Source organism: Aedes aegypti, chromosome 2 (assembly GCF_002204515.2).
Source record: "Aedes aegypti strain LVP_AGWG chromosome 2, AaegL5.0 Primary Assembly, whole genome shotgun sequence".
Taxonomy (NCBI): Eukaryota; Metazoa; Arthropoda; class Insecta; order Diptera; family Culicidae; genus Aedes; species Aedes aegypti.
In genome coordinates, this window is record NC_035108.1 from 281197254 (window position 1) to 281218897 (window position 21644).

The 21644-nt window shown below is 39.6% G+C and overlaps 1 protein-coding gene across 1 annotated transcript; it reads right to left on the bottom strand.

Moving 5' to 3' along the window:
* Positions 1 to 29: 29 nt before the first annotated feature.
* Positions 30 to 20362, bottom strand: LOC5565779 (DNA fragmentation factor subunit beta). Its single transcript, XM_001650068.2, has 4 exons — positions 19862 to 20362; positions 8740 to 8863; positions 8040 to 8225; positions 30 to 869 (listed from the first exon to the last, which is right to left on the bottom strand). The coding sequence occupies exons 1-4, from the start codon at positions 20006 to 20008 to the stop codon at positions 31 to 33; spliced, it is 1296 nt and encodes a 431-aa protein (XP_001650118.2). The 5' UTR covers positions 20009 to 20362; the 3' UTR covers position 30.
* Positions 20363 to 21644: the final 1282 nt, after the last annotated feature.

A 21644-nucleotide genomic window follows, 5' to 3' on the forward strand; every position in this document is an offset into this window, starting at 1 on the left:
ATATTTTCTATACATTCAATCCGTTCACCTCTACATTAATCCGTTTTTATTGAAGCGTATTTTCTTTTGGAATTCCTTAATATACTTGTACTCTGCACATTTGTCACAGATAATGCTACCCTTCGAGATCATATCATGAATACTTTTGTCGTGGCAAACAATATGAACTAATTTCAGGTTCCCAAGCGTAAAAAGCTCAATAAAATAAGTTATCACAGAAAGTTTCTTACCCCTACGGTTATGTATCTTACAGATTGCATCTGCCTCGTTCTCGATGACACGTTTCAAGTTTTCCACAATAGATGGAAGAACCGTGCGACGAATTTCCACCTGGTGGTCCAAATTCCACACTTGAAACAGTATCATGTTCTCCCTACTGACGTACGGATTGATAATATGTGCCTCGTATTTGCACGTCGTTTCATTCCACAGGCCCATACAACTAAAATCTCCCCTGTCGTTGCAAAGTGCCACCCGGTACTTCTCGATTGCATTACCATCGTTCTGAAGCGACTTCTCGATTGCCAACTTCATTCGTTTCGGCATTATCCTTGGCGCGTCGACTTCGTCTCCTCCGCCTTGATTACGCTTATGCTCTTCGGTGGTTAGTACTAAATTTGAAACCGCGCCCTCTGTCAATCGCCGCGAATGGCTACGGTCGAATATACAGCTAAAAAAGTCGAAACCGCTTAACAGTTGACGAAACAGATCCAGCATTTCGTCGATCAGCTCCTTGGCCATCGCATTCTGTCGGTAGATGGCACACTTCGTTAGCTCGTCCTTAGTTTTGTAAAAATAGCCTCGAATACGATCCTGGCCGCGACGTTGCATAACTTCCTCCTTGGTTTGACCAGACTTCTCATCGATTCCTTAAAATGAAGGGAGTGCATTACTGGTGCATTAGGATTTCATAGGCAAACGATACTATCATGCTTCTGAAATGTTAGATAAGTGTTAAACAATTCATTACAACTTGTTCAGAAAGATATCGATACCAAACTGTGGCAAGTGTTGTAGCACGGAGCAAGACAGCCAACCAGGGCTAAATAAGAGCCCACTAAGTTTATAAGATAAATTATCAGAAAAGTGACATTCTGTTCATTGTATGGTAGCTAGAAGTAAAATGAATCCCGATAATTTACATGAAGTATTGTTAAAATTAGCGGGTGCACGGTATATTGACATCACACGTAGTAGACCTCAATACCGTACAAGCACCGCATAATATCATATATAAACAGCAAAAAATTCAGGAACGTTCATCGTTTTACATTCAAAATTGTAAACTAAAAATTAACATAAAAATTTAAAACTTAGTTAATATATCTTCGAGCAGTTTAGTGGAATCTCTACAGTCAAATCAAGTAATTGACCAGGAATACTATGGAAAGCTGTTTGAAGGAACCATCATAGTAACAATGAAACATTGTTTTTAGTATGATTCCAACGAGTCATGGAACATCGATTCATGAAGATTTCACTATATTTTTCGTACAGCCCCTTGAAAATGCAAAATTTGATCAACCACGGAAATTTTAATATGAAATTGATATCTCATAGCAGCTTTTTTTTTATTTTCCAATACTGTTGAAATTTGTTTGAATTATTTTGGCACATAAGTTTTTCTCAACTCAAGCAAAAATCTCGGATGTTTCTTCCTAAATTTTCTAGATAACAAATTCAAAATACGAAATTTCTTACATTATTAAGTAGGAAACTATTTACAAATTTATGATCAATCTTAAAATTTCCCGGATCTAAAATATAAGAGCTTCTTGCACATTATGCCGCAAATTATTTTGAAAACGCTCCTTGACGATTTCAGCTTTACAATGTTAATAAAATAAACGTTCGACTAATTTTGTACCTTTAGAAACTATCTTCTACTTCTAGGATATAGCGTCTCTTTTTGATGCTAGGAGGGATTATATTCAAACTGTTCCATTCTAGAAATTGTGCCCCTTAGTATGGTTTTCGCCCCTCAAATTTACCATTTTATATTTTCCTGAAAATGAATCTCAATATCTAGCATATTTGTCTGACAATAAATTTAAGAAAATGGAGAAAAAATCATCGAGAGAGCGATTTTTTGGGGAAAATACACGAAATAAATGTTGGTTCAGAAGAGTTCAAAGGATTACCTCTTGTCCACAGTTGATCAGCAGGAGTTTTCTCCTTTTATTTTGTATGGGGAAAGGCATCTAAATTCAAATTTCTTGTGAGTGGAAGCTGTAATCAAAAAAAATATTTGGTAGGCGTAACAGCCATTATCATCACGCACAACCAGTACCAATTTTTTTTTTTCATAATTAGTTCCCAGATTTGAGAAATAATTCGTTAGATGCTTTTCGCCATACAAATATTTTTCGCGTTACCTGTTAGCGATTTTTCGTGCATAGAAACTAGCGCATGTGCGTTACTATGTGGCGAATAGCGAATCAGGCCATGTATGTAACCCATTGTTTTTAAGTCGCCTGCTTAACTTTGTTACCATCTATAATAGATTCCTCATAAAATTTGTCAAATACATTAAATAAAATTTTCATGAATTCCATCAGGAACTGGAATTGAATCCTGAGAAAATTGAGAGAATCTCTCATTTATCGCTCTCTGTAACTATCATAATATGCAGCATATTACCCAGACAACCAAAATGTACGTACCATGACCCCACAGTTATGGATCAAATAATGTGGAGTCCAACCAATAACATTCAATAAAACGACATGGAAACCGTAAAATTGTAATTAGAAAGCGCGAATTGAATCGTTTCAAATTGGAACTTCGGTTAGTAAACTGTTTTGAGTGTGATATTTACATAGGATTGCATAAAAATTAAAAATTGTATCGGTTTCTGAAAACTATATTATGGGTAAATTTTCAAATTATGGATCAAATTGTGACATATTACGGTTCAGTGCGCAAACTCAAGAGATTTTCAACTCAATGCATCTGTATTGCATGATTTGGTGAAAGTTAACAATGTGTCACATATTACTGCAAAAAATCGCAGTGTTAGAGATGGAAACAAAGGTAAAATGTCATTTTTTTGTGATACTGCATTGTAGTAACAGAGACATGAACTGTTTTCGCTCCGCACCAAGTTTTCCACCCATTTTTGTCTGCTTAAAATGAAATTGACAAACCTTGATGTTTTATTAGTTTTATATTTAGTGCTATTGTCTGAAAATGATGAATTCAATGTTTAAAATGGCAGAAAACTACATTCTTTGGAAGTGATCCATAACCGTGGTAAACAATAATTTCCTGATCCATATTATGGATCACTAGTTAGAAGTGCTAATATTCGGTATTTAGAATCAACAATCAAGAAAAATGTTTTCTGTTGCCGATGGGGAGGGTTTGTAGATTCAGAGGCTGAGCTTCTTTAAGCAAATCGAAAGATATCAATTTGAAGGATAAGCTAAAACTAGAAAAGGTTTATTAAGTTCAATTCTTTTCACTCTTTAGTACTAATTTACAATTTCTCAGTCAATCTATGTAACCCTAACTCTCGTTCGACAAGTATCTGGCTTCGGCTATGCCGGATCTAAATTACTTCAGTGGATAACAACTTCTGCTTCTCTGCTTTCTCGCACTATAGATAATGAACTGATCACTTCAGGTGATTTTTGTCTTTTCCTTCTTTAAACTCTTTCGCATGACATTTCAGTTTGACAGGAACCTTTGTTCCCACTTAGCTACGGAATTATATCGCAACAGTTTTCCAAAGATGAATTCATACTAAATCGAAGCGAACGAGCATGTTTTATGCTATAATATTTGAATTTTACCACCTGTGGGAGCTTATGAATGCTGACGACACTTCATACAGAAAACGAAAAATGATAGTTGATGATAGCTGTGTGGTACCAACTAATCATTTGTCAAATACACCGTTATTTAGCGGTTGAATGTTATGTTTAACATTACAAATGGTAGAAGACAAATAGTATGACATGAGAAAAATATGTTTAACGTCAACGTTTATGTTTTGAGCGAGTTATCCGATGTTGAACGCCAAAGTGATCCGTCACTGTGGGTGATCCGTAACTGTGTGGGCATGGTATAACGAAATCACTTGGAGGCTTTGTATGTGCAAAATTTCAGTTATAAGATGTCACGAAAAGGCCTTCTACGTACAAAAGTGGAGGCGATATGCGTCCATATATTATGTGATGAATAATAACATACATTGCGAGTGTATACATATTCTACCGAGCTAACCAGTGATCTTATGCGACTTAACTTATGATAATAAATGTTGATTTGACAGCTGCTACGAATTGGTTCGACTTACTTTGTACGAGTGTACGGGACGAAGCAAAATGTACAAATGAACTCAGAAAAAAGTGTTTTATGCGAGGAAATTCATCAATCTGACGAGTTTATCCACGGTATTTTCCGAGTTTGATGTAATTAGTAGTTAAACGAGTTATAACGTGAATTTTCATGCGATTTCTGGTTGTCTGGGTATGAAAGATTGTTTATCGTATACTGCTACAGCAGACCAACCGCGGCCCATAGCATTCGCGATGGGTCGCAACCGCAAGCAGAAGGCGGATCCCGCCTTGAACCCTGCCCTGCTAGCTGGCAACGGGCAAATAAGTGCGTCGAAGCGCGCGCGAAACAAGTCCCCCAAAAGGCGAAGGTTGCCCCCTGTTCACGGTGACGAAGAACATCTCGGCACTGCGATCCGAACTAGCGGCCCACCAAGTCAAGCCGCTGTTCAAACTGTGCCACAACGGCACGAAGGTCATGTGCGACTCCCGCAGTGACTATGAAAAGGCTGGCAAGCTACTGAAGGCAAAGGGACTGGAATTTTGCACCCACGATGCCCCCGGTAGCAAGCCGATGAAAGTGCTCATTCGAGGACTTCCGGAATACACCCCGGAGGCAATTGGGAAACACCCGGCGAAACAGAAATGGTCTCATCCTACAACAGGACCTGGAGGATGGCCACTACACCATCCTGAGCCCGGATTCGCCCACCCGCCTGAGCCGGTCCGGGGACCACTCAACCAATATGGACGGCAACATCTCCCAGCCGGTAGCTCATCTGGACCTCAGCTCGGATCACTACACAGTGGTGGCTGAAGTTGGTTCCCTGGTCAACCGACATCGAGTCACCCGGCGCAACAACCACAATGTCGACTGAGGTCGAATTCAGCGGTGTGTCGACGCCAACATTGGGTACCAGGCTCTTCTGGCGTCCATTGAAAACATCTACCGGCAGCTGCAGAGTAGACTGGCCCTTAAACAAAAAAGTTGAAAAACTCAACGGGGCACCCCTTAGATATGTGCCTTAGGGTAAAAAAATCTCTCTCAAAATTTCAACTCATTTGATTGCTTCCCCAGCTGGCGCATTCAATTCGAAGTTTGTATGGAATATTTGTTTCAAATATATTGAAAATTGACCCTATGCCACTGTTTCGTTCCGTAGACTAGTTAATCGCGTGCAATTGAGCCCAGAATGACAAATTCACTAGTTGATACCCTAATAAACATAGTTGCAGAAGGTTGTATCTGGTTTTAAGCTCATTTTAATTAACCTTTCAGTAGTTGAAAGTTAGGCTTAGATCAGCACTCCCGTACAATCACATACATGCATGCGCCTTGTACCGTATCTCGCCCAGCGTCATAGGTGGCTATGATGCGCTTAGTGGCTACCACCCAGCTATGTTGAAGAAATACCAAGCATTATTGCAAATCTACTTCAGATAGTTAAAACACCAACTTTCTCAATTTTAATGATCATACAACCTTCTACAATATTGTTCGCTATGGTATCAAGTAGTGTTTTTGACATTCTGGGTTCAATTGAACGCTATCAACAATTTTACTGACCCAAACAGGAGATGATGTGCTGTTTCCCATATGTGTGAGCTGAAAATCCCATATCAACTTCAATTCATTTGCGCCAGCTCATGCCACGACCAAATGAGCTGAAATTTTCAGGAAGTCTTCCTCTAACCCTAAGAAATAATCCTAGGGGGTGCCCCGTGGAATTATACAACTTTATTTTTCTTCCATACTGAGCTGGGCCAGTCTACTGCAGAGCATCGAAGAGGCCATCTCCGCGGCCCGAGAGCAGCACGTACCAGCAACTGGTCAGGTGACCAACACCCTTCCTATCGACCGAGTTACCAAAAATCTCGTTCGTTTACACAACACCAAAAGTAGGCAGTACCAACGCACTGGTCTGCCTACGTTCAAAGTTAAAAAAAAGACAACTTGCGATACATTGCCGATCATGAACCGCAATAGATGGGATGATGGGATGTTTATCTTCGCTTACTTTGATCGTGCTTCAAAATCAAATGGGAGCGAATTCTTCAATGCCTGATCAGGAACTATTTCAGGCATTTGCCTAAATTTTGCTCCAAATGTTATTTTTTAGGCTTAGATTTTTTTCAAATTTTCATAGGCATGAGATTTTTGTTAAGCTACCTTAAAGAATAAATAATTCCTACAGAAATATTACTTCTACACAATCCTCAATGAACACTTCTCCAAAAACTTGTTCCAAGAATCTTCCATGGAGATTGCTGCGTTTTTTTTTCTAGAAGAGAAGAACTGCTTCAAAAATTCAAGCAATAATTTCTCTAACACCACGTTTTTACTGGTGGTCCGAGGACTTACCGACTATGTGGAAAGCTCGCTGAAAATAATACTTTTCAGCGTGCATTTTTTTTCTTGGGCAACAGTGCTCTAAGGAAATCTCCAGAAATTATCTCAGGGATCTTTTGGAAATTTCTCAATTTTTTTCCGAAATTCTTCGAAAACATTCTTAGTTATGTTAACTTGCAATTCTTTCTGGAATTCCTCGGCAGATAGCGGCATGGGAAAATTTCAAAAATTTTCATGAATCTCGTATTTGAATCATAGGTGCGCTGAAATACGGCACTTTACTTTTATTTAACAAGAATAATTTAAAATAAGATTTCATTCCAAAATTTCTATTCAGGATTTCTTTAAGATTTGAACCAGACATTTTTCTCGAAAAAAAAACCTCCAACTCACCAAAAGGAAGCTTCTAAAAATCGCAAGTGAAATCTGTTCAGGAACTTCATTAAAATTCCTTTGACGATTTGTTGGATTCATTGGAGGAGGAATCAATGCAAGATCTCCTGAAGAAATTCCAGAGTAATTGATTATGGTTAAAAATTTCTCGAAGATTTCCTGATCCAATTTTTCGAGCAATTCCTGGGGGAATCCTTTAGTATAGTTATTCAAAAAATCGAATTATGAATTGTAAGAGGAACTTTTATCGATTTTCCTAAGGTGGCCAAACTGTCCCACTTTCCCCTACAATTAAGGAAGCATCTATGAAGGGATTCTACGGACGAATTTTTTGGAACAAATTCAAATAGAATTTTAGGAGCTGTTCTGAATAAAATTAGTGGATATTTCAGCCTTAAACATTTGTATTCGGAATCAATTCCGTTAACCATCCTTTGATAAATTGTTAGAGGATTTTTTAGATAACTCCCAAGGAGAATTCATGAAGGCTTGAAAACCTTTGGGAGAGTCTCGTAGGAATCTCTGGAGCTTCTTGGATATACACGAAATAATTCCAATGAAGCTTGTAAAGGCCATCTTGATCACACTAGTGCTCATATCTTGCCCCACCTTACGTTGCAATCATATTAGTTTGTATTAGTTTGTAGTGTAGTGCCACATTCGCTACCTTTTTACAATCGAATCGTAAATGTGTACTTAATTGAAAAAGAGCATGAAAACATAAGTGTGCATCCGAGATGAAGCCCTTGCTTTCGGTAAGATATAAAAAAATATTCTAAAGAAAATTAACATTATTCTAGTGAAGCTAGTTAACGTTATTCATTAAGCACGATTCACGGTTAAGGATTAAATTGTTAGGTGAATATAATTTTGATAGTATGGATCTGTATGGATAGGAATACTTGTCGCTCAACCCAACTTGTTCCCATGTTATGTTAGCATGTTACCTCCACTAGCCTGTTAAAACCGTTACCAATAACCGTGCATTAAGTATACACATTTTTTTGCTTGCAAACCTTCAAACCATTCCGCGTGTTCACTTCGGTGACTTTTCAGGGTCTGTTCGTCCTGGGAGCGCTGAGCATTGTGCAGCAGTTTCGCTATCTCGCCCTGATTATTGCTAACGAACTCCTGGACCAGCGTGCCAGCCTGCAGCAGTTCGCTATGGGTGGACTTGATTGCGTCATACATGAGCTGAAAATCTGCCATTTACCATGGCCGGGAGGGAAAAAGGGAATAGTTGTGCAAAATTAGGTCAATGTCGCAGTTGGCATTCGGTTCTCGCAGACGGAAACAAATACAGTCAGTGACATAAGTTAGTAACCAAATGCTGTTTTTCCATACAAAATGCTCAAGTTTGGAGTGCTGTACCTATCTCAGCTTCTGGTATCAAATATCTTGAAGTTTTGCCTGTAAAGGAATTATTACATTGCAGTCATTTCCCATAGAGTTTCAGAGGGTTGTTCAAAGACAAAAGTAAGTAACCGAGAGACTTTTTTATTTAATTCGAAAACGGTATTTCAAGATATTTGTAGTTCGTCATCCAAATTTCAGCCAATTCGTACTACCAGAAGCTGAGATACGGCACCCCAAACTTTTGTATGGAAAAACAGCATTTGGTTACTAACTTATGTCACTGACTGTATGTGCAGTTAGGTATGACTGCCATTGAAATATCAGCTATTGTATAATAGGGTGATAGATGGTTCTACTTGCCAGTTTTTACGATAATGTCTTTCTCGGCGACTACGAACAGAACCTGGGCCGGAAGGGTGTGAAAGTAATCCTCATCCAATACCTCGACGCCTTCGCGGGCCAGATAGACGCGACAGTTTTGCAGCTGAAAATGAAAGGAAGCAGTGTGGCAAATGAGTTATAATTTTAATTATTATTTAGGTAGTTTCATTTGAGGCTTACTAAATGTTGGATAATTTCTAACCGAGACAAGGAAAATTTCTCCTCAACTTTGTACTCTTTTACAAGAAATTAATGTGTCAGTTTAATGTGTCTTTGGTTTAACATCATATGAACACTATTACAGTTATTAACATCCTTTGTTGAAGACGTTCTTCGTTTATATTCGTATTTTACGTGCTAGTCTCGACGATATTGTATGCCTGAGTCAAGACAATTTCAATTACAAAAAGATCCAAGATCGTCGAGAGAAGTATGTTATTCCAAAATTAACTTTAAATCCAATGTTCACCCATTGTGCAAAATTTCTTGTTAGGTTCTATATCTATAGATTTTTCAATCAACCATTACAAAAGGCTTCTTCGATTAAATGTTCTAAAGCCATTCACCCAAATGTACTTTCGATTGAACGTCATTCGACCAAACGTCTATTCGACTAAATGTCATTCGACCAAATATCATAGTTTTACTATTGAAAATCAACTCTCCGGATTTTTGGATTAATTTGATGAGTATGTAATCATATTCTAGTAACGCTTCCATAATATTCATCTGATTCTGTTTGTCTCAAGTTCGTCGTCAATGGAGTTCTTGAGCTACCATGGGAAGGAGAGAGTTAAATGAAACTGCAACCAGCCTTTTGCAAAGCATATCCATCATAAAATTTGAAAGAATACAATAACAGAGGAGCAATTTTTCAGGATGTGCCATAATGTCTCGGTCCTTATTGGAGACGAAACATATAAATGGGTTAAACAAATAGTGCTGGAATAAGAACCCAATAATACAGTAATCATTTATAAACCATTTGGACCTTCAAGGAGATGAAGAGAGTCTACTAGAGGGTGGTTGAAAGGTGAATCACGTGGTTTTCAAATTTTTAAATTAAATTGATCACAAAACCATGAATGTGATTGATTGAGCAGCAAGAAAACTATTTTTCATCGATTGAAGAAACCACGTGGTCGTAAGAGGGGGAAAAGTGTACTTAAAAAACGTATGGTAAATTTCGTACGACAGTCAAAAAATGACCAAAATATATCCAACGACCCTCATGAGAGTTCAGCTATAATAAACTGGAGTTTAATACTTGATAGCTATGGCAAAATCACGAATTATTTAGGCATACAATTTGTCGTTAATGCGTACATCACAAACCTACATCAACGAAGTCCAAACAGGGATTAAATATATCTATCAAAACTAGGTCAACTCCCAGTTCATACTAATGGAAACTCAAACCAGGAAAGCGGAAGAGAAACAATCGTTTCAATACCCATACACTACAGCGCTACAGAGTACAATCAACCGGGTCAATGTCATTGGCCTTCGTGCCTTATATCCTTTATGTCTCTATATCCGGTTGGGTGGCTTGACTTTTTTTTGTCACTGCACACTTGCTTCTCTACATGAATGCAGGCGTGTGCAACGAGCAATCACAACAACAACAAGAGCTAATGCACTTGCGCTCAAACGTTGACCTCGAATCGCGCGGGCAGATTTTTCTCAGGCTCTGTTACAATTACTATACTGTCACGGGTTTGTCCTTATATAGGAATCTCTCATCAAGTTGTCTGGTGCAATCAACGAAGCTGTTTTATAGAGAACGATGGGGAGAAACACGTCATAATTTTTGTAACGAAATTTGGTAGAGCTCTTGCACACATTTTATTACACTGCACAGTGGTCCAGAAAACAGTTTTACACGGAAAGATGCATTTTGAGCTTCAGAATGAAACATTAGGCGAAAACGGTCTTCTACAAAGTTGTTTGTATTATTGTTATTGAAAATTAGCAAATTCAATTTCAAGCAACTTTGCCAGGAAAAGTTTTTTTTTACGTAGGACTACGTCTTTCTTCTCTATACAGGAGTAAAATTGGAAATTCAAAACCAAGAGCGTTACGTCGGCATGGAGTATTTTAAACATTTATAACTTTTTGCTGGCTTAACGAAATTCCTCGATTAGCACCTCAATCGAAAGACCAGACATCAAAGGTTCATGTCGTTTACTTACTGAGCCACACATATCTGTCCAAATAGTTTAATAACTGTTTTAAAAGAGAATGTTGTTGCACCCCCGCTAATTTGAACGGTACCTCAGGCAAACCATCGGGGTTCATTTTTAATTTGTTTTAATCTAGTCACCCTAGAAACGTGTTTCTGGTTACCTCTATCACTGTTTTGTTTTGATTCTGCGTTCCGTTCCACACCGTTGCATCTCACTTCACTCCGTTCCATGAGCTAGATGACGTTTGAACCATTTTTAATCTGAACGATGTGCAAATTAGCGGGGTACAGATTAAAAAGTGTTCAGATTAAATGTGGTCAAACCAACGGGGGTACTAGGGATATAGGGATACTAGAGAAAAATTGACGTCATTTGCTTTTCACTCTCCGCTTGGATCGCATCTCAGCAGGCAATAGATCGGCTTGCTCTGACTGAGCGTGCTTCTCAGGCACAGACATCGATAGCGAAGTCGCGCTCATGCTTCGCGCAAATTATACTGACCGTCGACCAACCGAGAGAAGATACCGTCCGAAGCCAAAGCCATCGCCACTGCCGCCGCCAAGAAGAAGAAGAAGAAGAAGAGGAAGCAGTCCACAGAAGAATGAGATGGTTATGGCCGCCATCGCAGCCCTAAACGGACGGAACGGGACCTCCCTGCAGGTGATCGAGAAATACATCGGCGGAAATTACAACTGCGATGTTGGCAAGATTGCAAGATTGGCAAGAGTGATATGAAATCCCGGTAAACTGTGGCTGTGACTGGCATCCGAGGAGCTGCCAATCGAGCATCGGACTTGTGCAATCGCACAAGATTTCAAGAGTGAGCTACGTTTTCAGATTTCGACCTTAGCCCTGTGATCCACTACCTGTTATGCGCTATCCACGCCACGAAGCTTTCAGGTGATTCGTCGCATAAGCAGATAACTTGCTTTAAGTTATACAGTTGCGTTGAGGATTCTCCGTTGGGCCATGGCAATCAACTGATAACATCCCGATAGCATCGAAGCTAACAAAGCCATCAGCCCTTTTCAGGGCCATCAAATGTGTGGAAAAGAGTTAAAAGAGTAATATTTCCGACATTATTTGTTAAATTTCATATTTTTCAATCAATCTCACAGCTTCATAAAATATCTCATTTGCCCTGAATAAATCGTCCCCTTAATGCTACAACTAGATAACTCGTACTTTCGATTTTTAGAGTTCAATTTGTCGAAACATAAATCGTCTTTGATTTCCATATTTTACGGGAACACTTCGATTACAAAAATTATCACATGTAACAAAATTGCGACATTTTTCGAACGCTATTGAAACCAGTTCTCATTGACCCATTTTAATAATTTTGGAACCAATGGATCAGAAATTTACCTTCATAATAAAGAAAACTAATGATTATCAATAGTGAAGTATTGAATATTTAGGGAATGTCAACTCTTCCAACAATTCATGTTCGACCATTTTCTCACGCATTAGCATTTTCCGCAATTTTCTAGTGATTCTAAACCCAACACATTATTGGCACATACCCATTTCCCAGATTGGTCGATCAGAAAAAGAAGAGCCCAGAAAAGAGGAACATCATATGCTATTCTAAGGGTTTAAAAGATGCTTCCGTCGCCGAATTCGGTTTCATTCCATTTTTGCTTTCGCGCTGGTAAGAGCTCATCCGAACTTGCTTAGCGAGGAGTAAATGCTTTGCAGCCAGAAGCCTGCTGAGCTGTTCATCAGCGTCTGGTTTGTGAAATCACCCACGCTTCCAGATTTAGGGGATCAATGTTACCCCATATCAGCTATAAAAAAAACGTTTAAATCATTGTTCCACACATGCTTAAATCTTTCTAAAAAAAAGCCTTATTAAAACGAATTCGACTGATAATTCTTTTACTTTAAGAGATAGAGAGGTGCGATGTTGAGCAAAAACATGCGTTTCAAGATGTTCAACAACTTTTTAGAAGACATGAAAAATGTTAAAAATCTTGTAAAAGAGTTACGAATTTTTTAACATAAAGTACACAAATTTTAAGGATAAGGATGGGAGCATCTTGACGGACGGACGCGAGGTGATCGAAAGGTGGAAGCAGCACTACGATGAACACCTGAATGGCGCAGAGAACACAGGCACAGAAGGTCAGGACAACGAAGGCTATGGCTACGTCAGCACAGCGGATAGCGGAAATCAACCAGCTCCCACGATGGGGGAAGTTAAGGATGCCATTCAACAGCTCAAGAACAACAAAGCCGCTGGCAAGGATGGTATCGAAGCCGAACTCATCAAGATGGGCCCGGACAGGTTGGCCGCTTGTCTGCATCGGCTGATAGTCAGAATCTGGGAAACGGAACAGCTACCGGAGGAGTGGAAGCAAGGCGTTATATGCCCTATTTACAAAAAGGGCGACAAACTGGAGTGTGAAAATTATCGTGCAATCACCATCCTAAACGCCGCCTATAAAGTGCTATCCCAGATTCTCTTCCGTCGTCTATCACCTATAGCAAACGAGTTCGTGGGAAGTTATCAAGCAGGTTTCATCGACGGCCGCTCGACAACGGACCAGATCTTTTCCGTGCGGCAAATCCTCCAGAAATGCCGTGAGTACCAGGTCCCTACGCACCATTTGTTCATCGATTTCAAGGCGGCATACGATAGTATCGACCGCATAGAGCTATGGAAAATCATGGACGAGAACAGCTTTCCCGGGAAGCTCACAAGATTGATCAGAGCAACGATGGACGGTGTGCAAAACTGCGTGAAGATCTCGGGCGAACACTCCAGTTCGTTCGAGTCTCGACGGGGACTACGACAGGGCGACGGACTTTCGTGCCTGTTGTTCAATATTGCGCTTGAAGGTGTCATGCGGAGAGCCGGACTTATCAGTCGAGGAACGATTTTCACGAGATCCGGACAATTTGTTTGCTTCGCGGACGACATGGATATTATTGGGAGAAAATTTGAAACGGTGGCAGATTTGTTCACCCGCCTGAAACGCGAAGCAACAAGAGTCGGGCTAATGGTGAATGCGTCGAAAACAAAGTACATGCTGGTTGGCGGAACTGAGCGCGACAGGACCCGCCTAGGAAGCAGTGTTACGATAGACGGGGATACCTTCGAGGTGGTGGACGAGTTCGTCTACCTCGGATCCTTGTTGACGGCTGACAACAATGTTAGTCGGGAAATACGAAGGCGCATCATCAGCGGAAGTCGTGCCTACTATGGGCTCCAGAAGAAACTGCGGTCAAGAAAGATTCACCCCCGCACCAAATGCACGATGTACAAAACGCTCATAAGACCGGTAGTCCTCTATGGGCATGAGGCGTGGACTATGCTCGAGGAGGACTTGCAAGCTCTTGGAGTTTTCGAACGCCGAGTGCTAAGGACAATCTTCGGCGGCGTGCAGGAGAACGGCGTGTGGCGGCGAAGGATGAACCACGAGCTCGCTCAACTCTACGGCGAACCCAGTATCGTGAAGGTAGCTAAAGCTGGAAGGATACGCTGGGCAGGGCATGTTGCAAGAATGCCGGACAACAACCCTGTAAAGATGGTTTTCGCCACGAATCCGGTCGGAACAAGAAGGCGTGGGGCGCAGCGAGCTAGGTGGATTGATCAGGTACACCAGGACCTGGAGAGCGTGGGTCACAGGCGAGGATGGAGAGAAGCGGCCATGAACCGAGGGAATTGGCGAAATATTGTTGGCGAGGCTTTATCAAGATAATTGATGTAAAGCCAAATAAGAAGAAGAAGAGACACAAATTTTTATGAAAAAACTCGTTTAAAACCATTTTTGTTCATAACTTTTTACTTAAATTTTTAACATTTTCCATGTCTTCTACAAAGTTGTTGAACATCTTAAAACGCGTGTTTTTTTTTCTGAACATCGTACCTCTCTATCTCTTAAAGTAAAAGAATTATCAGTCGAATTCGTTTTAATAAGGCTTATGTGTTTGATAGTAAAAACCCATACAAAGACGCTTATAGACAAAAGTTTTTATCAATTGCCGAAAGGGGAGATATGGTACTTTCATGATTTGTAAGAGTTGTCTGCGCCATTTTGAGCTGAAGCCAGTTATAGAGGCCTAAACTACCCCTTGAAAAAAGAGTAATTCATGACTCTGTTAAGGTACCGCGGGGCAAGTGGGTAAATGGGGTAAGTGAAAACAATTGATATATTTTACTGAATATGTGAATTAACGTTTTAAACTCATCATGCGTAAACCTTTGAGGTCATTGAGAACATTACGATAGGTAAGAGATTTCTGAGATTTTTCAGCCATTATTGCATAATAGAGTGAAAAATTGTTAACCTGGAAAAAAGTTGCGGAAAATAATTTCCTGTACCACTTCTTAGTTGTCCTCTGTGACAGTTTCAAACCGCAATAAAAAAAGTTTTAGTATTAATTCGATGTAGACCTAAAAATAACTAAATTTAAACACCGTCAATTTTCTTATCAGGTGGGGCAAGTGAAAAGTTTATCATTAGAGATTGTATTTGTGTTTTCTCTTCAAGCAGCCATAAGTAAACATGGTTCGCAATTATCATAGAAAAACATAACGTGCTGATAATTCAAGAAACACTATACTCAAGCGTTAAAAGCTATTATAAATCATGGAAATTCTCTAAAAGATGTTGCCAAACATTACAATATCAATATGTCTACTTCGGGCAGCCAATTAAAAGGAAGACGTTGACTGAAAAGTTGCAATATTAGAGAACACACGGAAATCTCGTGGAATGTCTATGTAAAGCTACTTCAAAACATAAAAATGGGATATAGGTCTATCCACATAAAAAAGACCCTAAATACGTTATTGATTTCTTCCGAAGAGTTATCCGACGTCATATCCGACTTTCTCAAAAACAAATAACGAGCGGTGGAAATTCTACAAAGCAGAAATGCAATTGCTGTCCTATAATGTAAGAACTAACATTGGAAATGTTGCAGTTATAATGTTGTCGAATCATTTCAACTAACATAACTGAACAGAAGAAAATTGAAGTGATAAGAATAACATTTTCTTTGTTTACATGTTACTTATGTTATTGTTCATTGGGAAGCCTTAACAAGTGTTAAAGCTAATAGGAATCGTGAATATAACTGTTTGTTTTTGAATTTATTGTTCAAAACGGTAAACTTTTCACTTGCCCCACTTTTGGGGCAAGTGAAGAGTAGGGAGACATTTTTCAAAAACTTTGTTTGTATTTTTTTCTTCAATGTTTCATAAAAATCAATTTCAGCATGCTGCTTATATATGGTGGGAGTCAAGCTAAAAAATATACACAACCTCATTTGTTTCAATTCAAAGTCTCTAGAATTGGAAGAATCTCAACTATGCGAATTCCATTACCCACTTGCCCCACGGTACCTTACTTCAAAAGATAGGGTGACGATATGTTCAGCAAAAACACGGGTTTTTCTAGGGCTGTGCACAAGGACGATTTATCGGTATCGGCGATATCCAATTGATTAAATATCGGTATCGACGATATATCGGATTTGACATTATCGGTATCGAACCGATACCCGATAATTTTTAATAAAGGGATTTTCAAGCAATATCGACTATTCTGGCTTCATTTGACACCAACTGTTGTATTATGAAGTCAAATATTTGAATTTTGTAATTATGGTATGTTACATTTAACGGATATCTAAAATTCCGTTAAACTAGTTTTAACGAAATCATTGAGTGTTGTCCTAATTATCGGACGGACAATAGTTTTATCGATATAGGAAAATATCGGGTAGGCAAATATCAGATATCGTATCGATAAAATCGAGCCGATAATATCGATATTATCGATAATATCGATATTTGCACAGCCCTAGGTTTTTCCATGACAAACAACTTTGCAAAACACACAAAAAATGTTAAAATTCTTGGAAAAAAGTTATGATAAAAAAAATATGATTTTTAGGGGTCCTTCACATATAACGGCATATGTCTCAAAAAGTATAAGAGATAGAAAAATCGTGTCTTTGACAAAATTGTTTCAAATTGCCAATTCTACACCTTTGCCGAAGACACCATATGTCTATCTAAATGTTTTGAAAAAATAGGTTTTCTATCTCACTGCTTGGATTGATCACAAAACTTTTTGCAACAAAAGATGCGCTTTAATACACCAAGAAACTTCTCCGAACAAACTATATCGCTAAAATCAACGGTTTGGGCGCTATTCAAAAAGCGCATGAAATGGAGAAAATAAAACACAGTGTATTGGTACCGTCCAGATTTTGATTCACCACGGTATACATATTTAACAAAACAAATAGTGAACAATAAGCGAAAAGCATACGGATCATAAAATTAGGATCGAAAAGAAAAAAATACTTGAAAAACAAAGATTTTTTATCAGAAAAACTTCAAAAGCTTTTGAACTAAAATAGATATCAATAATCTTTTCGCATGATAATTTGAGTTTTCTTAAATTCTAAAAGTCGTTAATTGGCTACTTTGACGAGAAATCTGAAAAAAAAAAACAAAGATAGGGCAATAAAACTAAAAGTCGTTGATCTAGTGACAATTACTGGAATAACAACGTTGCAGTGCTCTACGATTTTCTTGACACGATTAGTGAAGGAATCCATTTAAACATCCCTTGCTAAATTGCTGGTAGCATCCCTAGATAAGTTCATGAAGGTATTCGAGAAAGACTCTCTGGAGAAATTAATAGAATTCCTGAAGCATTCCTTGGGAGCTGAGAAAAATATCACTATGAACTTGTGGAATAGTCGTAAAACTATTGTATAAACAAATTCGAGATGTTTCATTAATTTCCGTTTTCAGCACACCACTGCAGAAGATGTGTCCAAGAAGATTTGGGAAATCCACACCAATGCCATCGGTTGCGATAATATACCAATCTCGTTTATCAAACTGCTTTCTCCGTTCATACTTCCCCACTTAGTCCATCTAGTCAACGCCATTATAGACGTAGAATCATTTCCCTCGAGATGGAAAAAAGCTATTGTAACCCCCATACCCAAATCAGCTAACCCAACGGTACCAAAGGATTATCGACCAATCAGCGTGCTGCCCGCAATTTCAAAAATTCTCGAGAAGATCCTCCTTTCGCAACTCTCTGACTACCTAGAATCGTCCAACCCTGCTCTCCTCGCAAAACATCAGTCTGCGTATCGTAAGAACCACAGCACGACCACTGCTCTAACCAAAGTTGTACACGATATCTACAGCGGATTTGACAAGAACTTCTGCACGGTCATGGTGCTGGTCGATTTCTCCGTTGCCTTCAACAGCGTCGACCATGGAAAGCTACAGTATAAACTCGAACGCGAATTTGGCCTATCAATTTCAGCCTGCAATCTCCTCGGATCTTTTCTTGGCAACAGGAGTCAAGTGGTTAAAGTAGGAGACACCCTGTCGGCCGAGCAGCGACTAACCGATGGCACACCGCAGGGATCTTGCTTAAGTGCGCTCCTCTTCTCACTCTACATTAACAGCCTACCAAACGTTCTTCAGTGCAAGTATCATCTGAACGCCGATGATCTTCAGATCTATGTAACAGGTCCCGTCGAACAACTGGATGATCTGGTTGGCAAAATCAACACCGACCTTTCGGCAATCGAACGCTGGGCAGCCATTAACAGTATGTTTCCAAATCCCAAGAAGACACAAGCCATCATCTTCACCCGTGAAGGTACAGTCATTACCCAGTCTGACATAGTTTTCTGCAACGAGGTAATCGAACCGACTAGTAGTGTCAAGAATCTAGGCCTTTACATGGACAATAACCTGACTTGGCGTCATTAGGTTGACGACGTCACTGCTAGTCTATGGTACACTACGAACGTTCCGGAGATTTGCGTCCGTCCTTCCGGGAGCGACTCGTCAGAAACTCGCTCAGTCGGTAGTTGCACCGTTTTTCACCTACGCAGATGTGATCTATTATCCCGGATTGGACGCAGCCCTAAGGAACCGACTGCATCGATGTTTCAAATCAACAATCCGTTTTGTATATAGATTGCGATCCCGAGATACTACAGTAGGTAGGAGGAACTGTGTGTTTGGTCGAGATCTTCCAGACAACTATATCTACCGAATCTGCTGCTACCTTCGAAAGGGATACCTCCGAGAACTACCGCAATACATCCTGCAGCACCTACAGCAAGGTCAAATGCAACGCAGCCGGTCGTTCGTCGTACCACCCCATTCAACTCAACTGAGACGAAGTGTATTAGTACATGGAGTCTGCCTCTGGAACAACCTTCCCCTGGAGACCCGGATGAAACCTACAGTGCATAGTTTTAAACAGTCTTTGTAACCTAACAAACATTCCTTTTAAGACACCAATGTAATTTGATATTGTTCAAGATTTTCCTAAAGTTAAACATTTGTTTCTCCTTGACCTCACCTAAGCATAAAATGTAAAAGGTTTACGTATTTTCTAATAATAAAACTATTAAACTATTAAACAACCAACAGTAACTGGGAAATGTACTTGCCTTTACTAACTTGCCAATCTTAAGTTTTTTTTTTTGTGTTGAATAAATAGAGATCACTAAAAAAAATATAGACTGAACATCTCAAGTATCGTTTTGATAGCGATTTTTTTATTAAAAAGATTTTATGTCACAAAAAAGGACATAAATTTTACCTTGTATTACTGATTCTAAATAATTTACCTGATTATGACCTAAATTAAATGAGAATTCCAGATTTTTTCCAGGTTGAATGAAATTCCCTAAAAATTCCAGGTTTTCCAGGTACAGTAGTAGACACCCTGATCAATCAAATGGGCACTTTATCTTGATGACTCTTGTTTGCTAATCATAGAGAGACCCAGTCTCCCCTAAAGCCAAAGAGCACACACAAGGCAAACGCACTCAGTGCCAAATATGGATGCAATGCCATCTGTGCACTTGTTCTAACTAGACTCAATCCCATTATCTAGGTCATTCACCTTGAACTTTTCGGAGGCTTTCGTTTTCAGCATCCGAAGCGAATCCGCGGCCACGCCGTACTTTTTGCTCCGGTCCACATTGGTAATCTTGTAGCCTTGCAGCGGACCAGCACCTGATGACTTCTTCGATGAGAGGAAATTCAACATTTTCGACGATTCTTCAATTTACTTTCCAGCCCAGGATGGGTTTTCACTAATAAAGGGGGGTTCGGTTCCCGAGGTCACTGCACCGATTATCAATGACAATGATGGTGAGAAAATCACACGCTTTGCACACGCGAAATTGCAACGCGGACCGTTCGCGAACGCCTGTGACAACGGAATGTGAATGTGCCTTTGCAGGATGACCGAGCAGCACCGTGATCCTTTTCTTGCGAGGCGGAAAATTTCACTGTGTGGGTCGGTTTGTTTATGTGCAAAATTTGGGGCGATTTTACGCGATTCGCGAGATTTTTATGCTCTCTGTTGTTTACTACTCGGTTGTTTACGTTTTGCAGCTGCGCGATGTTGCGTTCTCTCAGAGCATAAAGCCTCGTCGACCAAAAATTGGGCAGTGTTGTCAGGCAGACTAAAATGAAATCAAATCTCCATTATATTTTATGTACAGAAACCAGATATACGCTTCCAATCGCGAAACGCAACATACTGTTAGCCATCTACACTTTGATAGCGCAACTAGTCAGAGGATGAGAGATTTGATTTTTCACGCATTCATCACATGCCTCTGTGGGGGAAAATGTTTTATTTTCTCGATAAAAGACAGTCAACAGTGAAACGGTTAAGTGAAAAAGGTAGAAATATCCATGCTCGATGTTCTACATTCCTTTGTTTTTTATATTATTCCACTACTTTCATAAAAATTGAGATCCGGCTGGTAGGAGCACTAGTTTGAGGTTGGAAAACCAGAATATGTAAGGTTAGTTCCATTGGAACTTTCGCCTGAGCGATTTTTGCATTTGAATAAAACACGTTTCGAAACATTCTCCGCTGCCTCTAAAAATACCATTAGGTAGAGAAATGAATTCTCTACCACTGAATTTCATTTAATTTCATTTATTATTTCACTTAAGCTGTGAAAAAAAATATTTTGTTGCGAATGTTTTGAAACCATGAATGAGTTTGACATTGCTCTCGTCAACCATCATCATGACGACAGCAGCACACACCACCGAACGAATTGTCGTCTTGGGAGCGAATAGAGCTTAGGGGCGGTCCATTAATTACGTAAGGGTTTAAGGGGGAGGGGGGATCTGAGATTTCTTACGCGCCATACAAATGATTTTTAAGTTTCATACAAAAAATCTTCCCATGGGGGGAGGGGGGGTTGAAAAATCCCGAAAAATGTCTTACTTAATAAATGGACAACCCCTTAGTGACATTTGAACACACGTAGACTAGCATACGCTCGTCATACACAGTTTGTTTTTGTTTTCCTCAAGGAAACTTGCACACGCTTTCCAGACTCATCAAAATGCATATGGAAATATTACCCAATTTGAAAAATGTACAATCGGATTCTGGGTGTTTTTCGAGACAGAGTGCATATTATTGTTTTCCTCTAAGGTTCACAACTACATCTACACTAGTGCACCCATACCATTGGGCGTGATAACCAATATCGGGCCCATTCACAAGTTTCATAACGCTGAAGGGGGCGGGTGGGTCTCCTTAAGATGTTATAACCACAGACAAACAGACGTAACACTTAGAACAAATCTCGATCCAAATCATAGTCACGAGGACATGTACGCCCAATGCTAAAATCAGCGTGTTTGGCCGACGG

What these genes read in the sequence shown, in the direction of transcription:
- LOC5565779 (XM_001650068.2), bottom strand. Translation starts at nt 20,008, where the DNA reads ATGTTGAATTTCCTCTCATCGAAGAAGTCATCAGGTGCTGGTCCGCTG. An exon ending in AAGCCTCCGAAAAGTTCAAG is followed by an intron (nt 8,864 to 19,861) that starts GTGAATGACCTA and finishes TTTCATTTTCAG; the next exon opens with CTGCAAAACTGTCGCGTCTA. An exon ending in ACACGCGGAATGGTTTGAAG is followed by an intron (nt 870 to 8,039) that starts GTTTGCAAGCAA and finishes CTTCATTTTAAG; the next exon opens with GAATCGATGAGAAGTCTGGT.